Here is a 12693-nt window from a genome sequence, read left to right on the forward strand (position 1 = left end):
ATGGTCATTAGCAAGGAAATAAAAAATAAAAATCAATTAATGAAATAACTTAAACTGAAAAAACAGCAATTAAGTAAATGCAAATCAGATGGGAATACAATCCCAGACGCCATGACATCATAGAGATGAAAACTAAATGGTACAACACCCATATCCCATCCCTGCTCAGACAAAAAAGAAGAAGCCATATCCATCCCCACTCAAAAGTTCCCCCTTTTCAATTCCTACTCAAGTCATCAGCAACCAAAAGGAACATTATCTTTGATTTGCAGTTCTCATGGTCCCACAAGCACCTTCATTATCAAACTTTTCCCATTTCTCATGTACATGTCAAAAGTGTCCCAGAGTTCATGTAAAAAGAGCTGAGAGAATATCAAGCATATTCAGAACCCTAGGCAGTTAAAAAATGTATCATTTGTGGTTGTCAAGCAAGAAAACTAGGATTAATTATTGGAGTAACTTATTATGAGACAAGAAATTTTCTTTTTCGTTTTATAACGAGGAGAGAGAGAGAGAGAGAGAGAGAGAGAGAGAGAGAAGTCTATGCCATGAGTTATTTATAAGCTTTTTTCCCACTGTAGAGGAAACTATGAAGATCAATACATGGTAAACTTTGCTTTTGTCTTCTCAAATACTTGTTCTGCTATAACAGCTCCAGTACCATCGGCTTTCTTGATCTCCAGGTGAGCCTTCTCGTAAAACCCTGTGCCTCTTAATGCATCCGCAATGAAATCATCAAACCCGATCGATATAGCTGCTTCAGCTTTGGCTCCATAAACCAACCTCTTTTAAAATAAAATAAACAAACAAACAGAAAATATCAATATTTTATGGTAATGTGGAACAGTGATTGTCATCCAAAATTAAATATAGTTTTGAAAATTAGACCTTGATTCTTGAAAGATGGATAGCACCAAAGCACATTGGACAAGGCTCACAAGACGCATATATCTCACACTCTGAGAGCTCAATTTGATTCAACTTTTTACAGGCCTATATGAGAAATCCATTCCAAGCATGAGGTCCATGAGTGTGTCAAAACGCAAAATAAGATACCCAAAAGTTGAAGTAAAGTTTCCAAAAAGAACAGAATTAATTACTAATTACACACTTCAAAAACTTTCAAGAAAAGATTAGAACTGATTCCAGTAGCCACAATGTTATGTAAAGAAACTTTTTCAGCTCGGTATTATAATGTAAGATTCCTTTGTCTGGATCTATATGCATATCCATCCTCACAATTAAGTAATTACTTTGGCAACTCTACAATGAAAATTGAATGACACAAATCCAAATCTTTTTTATTTTCACTTTTTCCTTCACTCAAGTTTCGGATAATAGTCCCAACAAACAGATGAAAACAAGAGAATTTATTTATTTATTTATTATCAGTTCACTTTGCTAACCATCATTTTGAAAGGAAACAGGAAAAATGATTGCACATGATTCAGATCAATTATCAGGGTTTTTGAAAAACTCCAGCATATAGATGCTCAAATAAGCTGCCATCAAAATAACGCCTGGACCAACCTCACTAGTAAAGTAAGACATTAACAATTGATGATTTTCTTTTTCCTATCCGGTATCCACAATGAAGTACTAGAAGTTTCAAACTCCCATAAGTCCACACATTTGAGAATTACATCTGTATGCTAATTCTAAATTCCATTACTCTCAAAATTTTATACAGTGTGTGTGTGTGTGTGTGAGAGAGAGAGAGAGAGAGAGAATAAAACTTAATCAAACACAACAATTAATTCTCACTTATAAGGGAAGGCAGGTGTTTTAGTACGAAGTGCAAAAATGTTGATGATTATGCATTGGCAATAGAAACAAGATTACTATATGTAAGCTTGAAACAAAACCAATCTGGAACCACTTATTCCTAACTACATGACAAGAACCATCTTTTTCGTCATTGTCATCAACAAGAAGCAATTTGGTGCATAATCAAGATGAAAGATCCACCCATGCATGGTTCTCAAGAATTACGGTTACTTGCATATGTGTCTTTGTGTGTTTGTGTGTGTGTGGAAGACCCACCCATACACGTGTGTCATTATGGCCAAAAGCATATATCGACTAATATCAACCTCACGCATCAACGGAAGATTTGTAGATAAGCTTGCCTTCAATATAAAAGTTAAGTTTCTACAGAAACAATCTATGAAGCAGGCACCACCATACTCAAAGTAATTAAATAACCCACACAAGCCAACAGGATAATTTCTTGGTCTCACCTCTCTTATTGCTGTAACCTCTGCATGTGCAGTTGGGTCAGTGTTTCGCAAAACCATGTTGTGACAGCTTGCAACTACCTCATCATTATGAACAACAACTGCACCAAATGGGCCTCCATCTCCACATTCAACCCCTTTATATGCTTCTTCAACTGCTTGGGTTAAGAATTTGTGGTCTCTATCCTGCACAACTGATTGATCAATCACAAAGAAAGGACATCATGATGTAATCATACTTGTACCAGCTTTTAATTTATACAAGGAAAACAATTCAGAGGGATGGAGCTGCGGAGGGGGTGGGTCACCCCCTCTGCAACCTTGGCTCCACCTCCTTGCTGGGGGTTGGTCGCAGTGGCAGTGGGTTGCAGAATTACACAAGACCAGGTGTGAACACAAATCAATGCCCCATTTGAGTAAAACAGACATAGTATATGTAATCAATTCAGTTGGTAGATTATACACAAGGCTAGTAAAATGGATATTAGATTTATATAATTCTTTTACAAAAACAATTATTCAACAATACACTGATCAATAAAAAAACTTAGCTCTTTTAAAGATGATTACCAGCTGTTATATGGTAAAATTGAGTACAAAACGGGTAAAAAAATACTTGACATCTCCACATAAAATGGTATAGTAACATGTACAATTTGAGAAAACAACAAAGAGACGGACTCCACCACCAAGAAGTATACAGCTAGCTGTAAAAACCATTAACTCTAAAATTCAGGGGTGGGAGGATGAGATAAGAGATGGATTTGGAATTACCTTCTTGATAGCCAGCAAGTGCAGAAGCTACAGAAATTGTTCCATCTTTAGCTTCCACCACTATGAACAGAATGAGGACAAAAGAGAGTAAATAACATCAACTATAAATTTTTCCAGATGCATGAAGCATATATGAGGGGAAAAAAATAGCATCATTTTCTAGTAATTCCAGTTCTCAATAAATTAACCATTTCAATCAATATGCATTGCTAGAAATAGTTTAAAGGGGAAAAAGTAACAATCTATTAAAGTCAAGACCGATATTATATCTATAAAAGAGCCAATTTACCTCAAACTACCATGGAAGGGGAAATCATAGGTAGGTGGAACATGAGGAAGAAAAGTTCACAAAACAAACACAACATGAATACTTGTATGTCATTTCTGAAAATAAATTATGATGCCATGTTTAAAAAGAACAGTCAAGAAAATCCATTGGAAATGCGGATTCACGTCTCTTACAACTGACATGGCCTCTGTTCTTGGAGCAGAAGCAATTTAATTTATATCTGTCCCAAGGTATTATTTCTAATAGAAAAGTAATTCCCAGTTGCTTTATAGTAGCATAATAGGAGTATCACAGACACTATGAACCATCACCCTAAATGAAAGAAACTCATCAGGTTCAAATTTCAAATATGATGCCATTTTCATATTTTACTATTGATGGCATTTATTTTCCGCGATGGTCCAATTGTCAATTAAAGGAAAACAATCAAATGATTGAATATCCAGACCCAAAATACGCAGAAATATTTTAATGTCATTTTCAATTGTTTCCAACCTACTTGATAATCAATGGAAATATGGAATAATGGAAGAAAACATGTAGGAAACTTCTCTTTGAGCTTTATAATATAGGGCCATATTAAGAAAGGACATTGGAAATCAGATCTCAGAAAGAGCTTTCAAACTTGTTTACCACATTATTTAGCCTGCACTACTTCGAATAAGAATTAATTTTAACAAAGAAAAAAAACCAATTTTGGAACTCATTAAGTAGCATTCAAAAGGCATTTTTATTGCATCTTGAGCCACATCAAGGCATGTTTTTCTTTGAAAGCGAGAGAGCTACTTTAAAGTTATGACCAAGCAATGCTTGAGATCAAGGCATGTTTCCCTCAAAATAGTGTCATTTCAGAAGATATTTCTCAAATAATGCTGTTTTAACTTTATTTCCCGAACGAATTCCCTTTATGTCATGTTGATTTCATCTTAAGAAGTTAGATTAGGGAAGAAAGACTGACTAAGATTAAAAAGAAAAGGGAGTGTTGTTTTATCTTGCCTCTTCCTCTTTTTCTTCTATTCTTTAATTTTCAGTACACTAAAACCATAATCCTGTCTCTATATCTTGTCTTCTTATCTCTTTCAAGCTTCCTATTTCTCTTATCACAATTGCGATGTATTATTCATTTTCATCTTTATTGGTAACATATTAAAGAAAACATGGAAGTTTGAAATTATATTGTATTTGAAGGTTAGCATTCTCAATTTATTTTAATTATTTTGTTTTTGATGTGCATTTCTTCCCTTTGACTATATTCAGTTCCTTTGTGAATAACTTGAATTACAAAAATCTAGCCAAGTCAACTCATTAACTTAAAAAAATAAAAAAGGAGGAAAAAAAACTCTGATTCAGAAGAGTTTTCTTGAAGGAAAACATATTTGCAGGAAAAGTAGAAAACAGAACAGACCCAACCTAGAATTCTAACACCTAATTTTCAACAATCTAAAGAACATTTAACCTGTAATCGAATACAAAAACATATAAACAAACAGATACATACATACATACATATATACGTACACACACGTGTGATACAGTATGCTGGTGATAATGGATCATCTGCCAATTTCCGAAGAACAAAACTCTAAATCACAATTCAGTATTTATAAGAAAGAATGGCAACCAAGATAGATTGCAGTTTTAGCAAGCTCAAATAGTTGCCACAGAACAAAAGAAAAGAAATCATTACAAAGAAAAACAGTTGCAGAGAACTTTACCGTTAGCCTCCTCCATGACTGGAAATGCGAAGAAGGAGAGGGAAATGAACTAATTAAGAAAATGGGTATTCAGGAAAAGGTCCAGAAAAGAGGAGGTAGAGAGGAAGAAAGTGAGGAGGAGGAAGAGAAAAACGTTTCCACGTATGGTAATATTTATACACTTTTGGAGAGAGAGAGATGGAAATGAGATTCCAAGTAAACAAAATTCAGGGTCTTCGTAGAAAGAAAAGTTTCAGAATCACGTTCCTACGACAGTTCAAATCTACCATAGATATTACATGCGATTCCGTGGAATAAGGTCCTCCGTGTCTGGGAGTCGGACTCCAATTTTTCGCACGAACCAAACAGGGCCTTACAAAAATATAAATGAAAGAATAGTTACCTAATAAAACTATAAAGTATCTTCAATAATAAATATCATGGACACTCTGGGGTGGAACTAGACAATTAAGATTGGGGGACAAAATATAAAAATTTCGTTTTTGGAGGGACATTTTATAAAAATTCATAAATTTTAGAAATAAAATTTTAAATTTTAAGGGTAATTTTAAAATTTTGGGAGGACAAATAGGACCTATGTAGGTCCGCCCATGTGGATACTATATATTTTATCAAGATAGATATCAAAATGATATTGAATTTATTCATTGGTATCCGTAGTATTTTCTTTTGACATGTCAATGTAAGAGAGGTAAGGGGGATTCGAACTAGTGACCTACGCTTCATTAAGCGTGGTCCCAGCTGATTGAGCTAGACGGTAGTATTTTTTTATTAATTGTTTAGTAATTTCCAATTAATAAGCTTTATGTCATCTTGATACTCATCTTTAAAATTAAAAATTAAAAAAAAAAAGCCAAAAAAAGACCAGATAAGAGAAAAATTGGGTCAAAGTTGTGTATTTATCATTTCTTAGAGGGATTAGTTACATATATTTTATAAATGACATAAATTTCCTTCAAATCAATCTAGAAGAAATATCTTTTAACCTATTTAAATTAGTGTCAAGTATCTATAAACATTTAAAAAGCACATTAAATTCTTAACGTCATTAATAGCAGTTCTATCACTTCATATTTACCATATTTTTTAATATTTTAAAAATTATAAATACTAACCTGGTATAACATTAGTTTTAAAACAATAATTAAAATGTGAACGAATTTATACGGTTTAATATTTTAAAAATTATAAAAATATATTAAAAGACTTTTTACTTGGTCACAAAATGGCATTTTAATTACAAATACTAGATTCTATAATATTATTCAACAAGGCTTATATGACACTCCAACTAACTCTTAAATTAATCATTATTAAATAAAAAAAATCAATAGTTAATTTAAATGCTAGTCAATATTATTGAAAAATTGTAGGATAAAAAAAAACAATCCACATTGTTGGACCTCAATTGTTTAAATAAGAAGTAAGAACTCACGTTTTGTTGAATATGCTGTTTTTATTTTTATTTTTGTAAAAATACTACTTTTTTTTTTTTTTTTTTTTTTTTAGAAAAAACATAACATTTTATTCAATAATACCACGAGTATAAAGCTCTTACATCACAGAGTAAAGCTCTGAAGCAACCATAGCATAAAGCTATAAGATTACCAGGTTTAGTACAAGATTCGAGACCAATCCGCTAACCCATAACTAAAATCAGATTTAATACTAAATCTGTGACAGACAGACTCAACCAAATGCATGGATAGAAATTATTCATCGACCTTGAGAGCGGAAAGACTCTCATGCCGAAACTCTTCCTCCTCGACCCGAAAGTCAGGATAATGATCACATCCACAACCCAAAGGCCTGGACCAAAACTAATTAATCCGAAGGCGACATAGATCGAGTGAGAGGGGAAAGAGCCTTATTACAAACCGAACAAAACATGGAAATTAAACAATACAGGGAAAAAACACACGCCAAAACACAAATACATCTTAAAGAAGCAATATAATAGGGAAATAAAACAAGAAAAAAAACAGCACATTCCAATCACGCACACACCGGGAACCGAAGAGGCGTTGGAAGCTCATCGCGGCGGGAACGCGTCGAAAGGTCCAACAGTGGACGGTGGGCGATGAACAGGCGCGGAGAAGACCAGCAAAGCAGGACCTGAAAAAACAACCACAAAAAAAAAAAAAAAAAAAAAACCACCAACAACAACAAGGAGCCACCAAAGCAGGGAAAAAGTACGGGAAATTAGCACAAAGTGGGAAGACGGTAGCCGGAAGGGAGCCGGACTCGTGCAGGCCGAAAACCGCCGCGTAAGGGGAGTGGGAGCTCGGCGCGGTGGGGACGCATGAAAGAAAACCTTAATAGCGGGTAGCGAAGCGGCAACACAGGTCGGCGGTGACCACAGACAAAATCTAAACCCACAAAGAGCCAAAACAAGGCTAAGGAGCCCACTGCAGAAAATAAAGGCGGGGGAAGAAAAGCGGCAAGGAAGGGGCAAAAACGGAGGGGGGAAAGGAGCCGCAAGGAATGGGAAGAAAGGAGGCACCGGGGCTAGGGCATCAGGTAAATAGCTAGCACCAGAGCGAGGAGAACGAGGGGAGGAGGGAGGCTGCCAAACGGCCAACCCTCCTCCCCTATGTGGCTGAAGGGTTTCGCTTTTCTCTCTGGCGGCTAGAAAGAATAGAGACGGCTAGGGTTTTTTGTAAAAATACTACTTAAGATATATACCGAAAGATTATTATTAATTATTTTATACTATATAGTTTTAACTATAATGTATGTGGATTTTCTTTATTTTTAGATAATTGAGGTCCAAGTTATACGGAGAAAGCTATAAAATTGAGATTAATAAATTGAGATCTCATAAATTCATGTTAAATTACAATTTAATACTGAAATTTATTATATGGTTATTGTTACGGGAATTAGGAGGAGATTGAAATTTGTATTGAAATATAGAGCCCCTTCTATTCAGATGTGTTGTAAAACTTTATTTTATAGCTTTCAATAAAAATTTAACACACCATATAAAAATACTAAATACAATAAAGATAAAAACACAATATCTTTAATTTAAACCAATCTCATGGACCTTTTCATTCATTTTAACTCAACGCCCACCACCCCCACCCACCTCCAAGCTCCCGACATCATAGTCTAAATTAAAAAACCAACCAAGACGGTAGTTCCAGTGGTTTTGTCGATGGGTATTTTGTTAATGAAATATTTTGTCAAGAGAAGAAGTACATATAAAAGTATGAAATATCTTACAATTTAGCCTTTAAAAGTGTTATATGTCCCTTAACATATAAAATAAATAAATATATATATATATTTTAAAAAAAAAAACGGAAATGGTACGTGATAAAAGAAGTACATTTTTTTTTTTAATGAAAATGGTATGTGTTATCCTGATTCTAAACGGATATTATTTCATAAAAACTAGATGAGAAAAATAAGAGCCAATTTATTTATTTTTTTTATAAAAATAATATTCATGTAAGACTAGAAAAATACCTAGCAAAAATAACACAATACTTTTAGAGAATAAATTTTAAAAAAAAATTATACAATTCAATTTATAAGAAATTTAAATATAAATATTATATTAGGGACCAGATATTTTTTCTTTTTGGGATGTGATGACAAAAACATATATATAATTCGGCTAAAGTAAAGTAAAATAGGTTTTTTACTTCTTTTTTTTCTAGTTAGCCTTTCACACGGCATTGGCCATTGGGATTGGGATTGCGTATTGATCCACCATGTGAGACCATTTAAATCTTACAAAAAAGCTGAGACATTTTAAACGTGTTGAATTTTCAGTGGAACAGGTTACAGGACCCAACGCTTGACCAGGATGTCAGTTGGTTAGTTAGGGTTGATTAATACGTCTTTGATGTAAACAGCCTCCCCATCTCTTTTCTTTTCCTTTTTAATTTTTCGTTTCTCTATTTGGAAAATTTTATTCTTAACACTTTTTCAAGAAACATCTATGAACTACTATTCACAAGGAGTAATGTCTCAAAGAGGTAGCTCAATTGGTTGAGACTATATCTAATGAAGCGAAAGTCTCTAGTTTGAATCTCTTCCCCTTCTTGTATGGACATGTCAAAAAAAAATCATAAAGAGTAATGCTAAAAGGGGTTTATATATATACGTACTCTCTCAAATTATCATTTAAGAGGAATGATACAGCCCCAACTTGGGGCCAACTTATACTTTTTATTCATAATAATGATCAATTTTTTTAAAAAATGGTAATTACTATGAAGAAGAATACAATTTTTATTTTTTTAAAAAATACCAAATAAAAGAAGGACCAAAATAAAAATTATTGCTTTAAAAACTTTTTTAATTTTTAATTTTGTTATTTTTTAAATTAAAAAATAAGGAAAAAGTTTATGAAGCAAAATACAGTTTTTATTTTTTTTAAAAAAAAAAATTCCTAAAAATAAAGAATAACCAAAATAAAAATTATTGCTTCAAAAACTTTTTTTAATTTTTTAATTTTTTAAATTAAAAAATAAAGCAAAAGTTGGCCTAAAGTTGGGCAAAATAGTTATGCCTTTAGCATTTTCCATAATTTAATTGTCAATGTCGACTCTTAAGACTAGTAACAAACTACAATTTAATTGTCAATCTCTACCCAACTAGCACAAAGATAAAAATACCCGTATATATTCTCAATAAGACACAAATACCCTTATAAATTCGAATAAAAAAAATTTATTATTTTTTAAATGAAAATTTTTATTTTTTTTAAACATAAATTTTTATTTTGAAAAATTTTCATTTTTTTTTAGGGTAAAGTCCACATACCCCCTCAAACTATCACCCGATTAACAATGTCCCCTCTAAACTATCAAGACATTGTTAATGTCCCCCCAAGACAAACAATAAGACAAAAATGACCCTAAAGATTTCTCAATCAGACAAAAATACCCCTATAAATTTTTTTTAAAAAAATTGATATTTTTAAAAAACGAAAAATTTTAATTTAAAAATAATATTAAAAAAAAACAATTTTTTTAAACGGAAATTTTTGTGTTTTTTTTTTATTTAGTTTTAAAAAACGAAAATTTTCATTTTATTAAACGAAAATTTTTATTTTTTTTAAATGTAAATTTGTCTCTAAAAAAATTATAAAACAAAAATAAAATTAAAAAAAAACGAAAATTTTCAATTTTTATAAAAAGAAAAAAAATTGAACTTTTTTTAATTTTTTTCTTATAAAATGGATTTTAAAAAAAAAAATTGGCCAACTTCTGGATTTTTTTTTTTTTTGTTAGTTTTAAGTTTTTTTTAGAAGTTTGGGAAAATGGATAATAAATCACTGAGTCAACCTTTCAAAATTTTAATATCCTTAAGTTTTTTTTTTTTTTTTTTCCCAAAAATTTAGTCCCCTGGACAATTGAAATGACAATAAAATCTCACTGCTAAAAATTTCCTTTTAAAAGATTTAGAGAATTCAAAACGCACTGCTTGTCTACTAAAATATTAATTTTTTTTTTTTATTGAATTAACTTAAAAAAGATTAAATCTAAAAAAATAAATAAATAAATCAGCGGGTGGCTGTGAGTGGCACTCTATGGTGGTTTCTGGGGTGGCCCACGTGCCACCGTGAAACCCCCTCGCTGGCGGCCGGCCCCCCGGGTGGCTCGCGGGCCACCCTAGGGTTCTGGGGCCACCCCCAAAACCCATGGCGGTTTGGGGTGGCTTGCCAGTCACTCTCCAAAATCGGGCAACCCCAAACCCATGGGGTGGCCGTGAGCCACCCCATGGTGGAGGGGTGGCCAGCAGGTCACCCCAAACCCCCCCTAGGGTGGCTTGCGGTCACCCCCAGGGGGTTTGGGTGGCCTAGGGTCACCCCCAAACCACACATGGATTTTAAAAAAATTGGCCAACGTCAGGAGTTTTTTTTTGTTAGTTTTAAGTTTTTTCTAGAAGTTTTAGTGTGTGTGTATATATATATAATTTTACTAAGGGTTATTTCGTCACCGGGGGAACATTGACAACTTTTGGTAGTTTGGGAGGGACATTGTCACAATTGAAAGTTTGGGGGAGAACATTGTCAATTAAGTAGTAGTTTGAGAGGGTTATGTGGATTTTCTCTTTGTTTTTTTTTTAAACGAAATTTAATATATATATATAATAAAAATAAAAAAATTTGAAAATTTGAAAATTTTTTATCTTATAAAAATGAATTTTATTTTTATTTTTAAAGTTGGCCACTCCTTGGATTTTTTTTTTTATTTATTTATTTTTTAGTTTTAGGTTTTTTCTAGAAGTTTTAGTATTTTTTGTTTTTATTTTACTAAAGGTAGTTTCGTCATTGGGAGTATTGACAATATTTTGGTAATTTTGGGGACATTGTCACAATTAAAAGTTTGGAAGGGCATTGTCAATCAGGTAGTAGTTTGAGGGAGGGTATGCGGACTTTCTCCTATATATATTTTATCTTGTTAAATGTGATATGACTTTTAAAATTATTAACAGATCAAAATTTAATAATAATTTTAATGTTTTTGTTAAAATATACAAAATTGTCCTTCTATCACCATTTACTGTTTTTGTTTATATTTTTTCTTCAATAATATTGCAATTTGTAAGGACTAAATGTTATAAATAGTAGTTTTGAAAAGCTTTTGGATGGCTCAGGCCAAAAAAGAAAAAAGCTTACTATGTAGGTATTTGTTCTGTTCTATCGTTAAGCCTAATAATAGCCTATCGTGGAAAAACTTCCCCCTAATCAGATTCTTTTCCCCCTAGTTAGCCCCTCCCCTCTAAAAGAAAAGAAAAGAGAGAGAGAGAGAGATGTCGGTGGTAATATTGTATAATGTTGTTTATTTGAGTGTTAATAAATACAATTTGGGATAATTTATGTATTTTTGATGAATAAAAAGCATGTAATGGGCCAATTCTACACAATTATTATCCTAAAAAAATGAAGATGCCCAAGTGATTTATTTGTGAACCACCATCTACTTTTCCCTTCTTATATTATATAAATCAAAAGCATGTATGGGCGGCTCATATGGGTGAATCAAAATGTGGACAATCTTAAATAAATAATAAAAATGTGTAGACTGAATATATTCTTCATGAACTCAACCAACATTTACATATTGAGATAGAAAAATCCATTTAAAATTTGATTTATCTCTCTTTTCATGTGCCTAATTCGTATTAGAGTTTGTTAGTTTACAAATTAGGATCTTCTATAATCCCTTGCCCAACAAAAAAAAAAGAAAAAAAAAGAAAAAAAGAGAGAGCCTGGCAACGGGCTCCTGCTAGAGGTAGGGAGCCCTTGTCGAGGCATAGGGAAGAGAGAACAATTGCAAGGGATGTTGGTTCTTGGTTTACTACCTTTGTTACCGCAACCACTTTGAAAATGATTGATCAAGAGTGAACAAAATTTTTTGGGTTGAAGCTATAAATGGTATAGATTGATGGGATTAGGATCTTTTTCTCTTGTTTAATAAATTTTAGAAAGAGACAGTTTGAAAGCAAGTTTACGTAAAGTTGACAGAACATGCACACTCTCAATACTCAATAGGGTTGTTTGTTTGGAGTAAGAAAGAAGGATACCAACCGATTTGAATGCAGAAATCCTGAAGAGTAAAAAACAGTAAAGCCATTTATGTGGAGATTGAGTGGTCAAACCGGCCTGAGCTGGAAGCATAAGCCTACACGCAATTACCACACAGCAAGCAAGAGC

General features: G+C 32.7%; 1 protein-coding gene across 1 annotated transcript; it reads right to left on the minus strand.

Moving 5' to 3' along the window:
- Positions 1-183: 183 nt before the first annotated feature.
- Positions 184-5355, minus strand: LOC132171003 (guanosine deaminase). The gene is made up of 5 exons (XM_059582196.1): positions 5016-5355; positions 3012-3071; positions 2241-2431; positions 889-993; positions 184-785 (listed from the first exon to the last, which is right to left on the minus strand). Exons 1-5 carry the CDS (start codon positions 5029-5031, stop codon positions 597-599), a joined length of 561 nt encoding a protein of 186 aa, XP_059438179.1. The 5' UTR covers positions 5032-5355; the 3' UTR covers positions 184-596.
- Between the last annotated feature and the right edge of the window lie 7338 nt (positions 5356-12693).

The sequence above is a fragment of the Corylus avellana genome, chromosome ca2, assembly GCF_901000735.1.
Source record: "Corylus avellana chromosome ca2, CavTom2PMs-1.0".
Lineage (NCBI taxonomy): Eukaryota > Viridiplantae > Streptophyta > Magnoliopsida > Fagales > Betulaceae > Corylus > Corylus avellana.

Bases quoted from the DNA above. Each gene is read 5' to 3' on its own strand.
- LOC132171003 (XM_059582196.1), bottom strand. The intron at 994-2,240 runs GTGAGACCAAGA...TTTCTCATATAG, and splicing joins AGGTTACAGCAATAAGAGAG to GCCTGTAAAAAGTTGAATCA. The intron at 786-888 runs GTCTAATTTTCA...TTATTTTAAAAG, and splicing joins TCCATCTTTCAAGAATCAAG to AGGTTGGTTTATGGAGCCAA.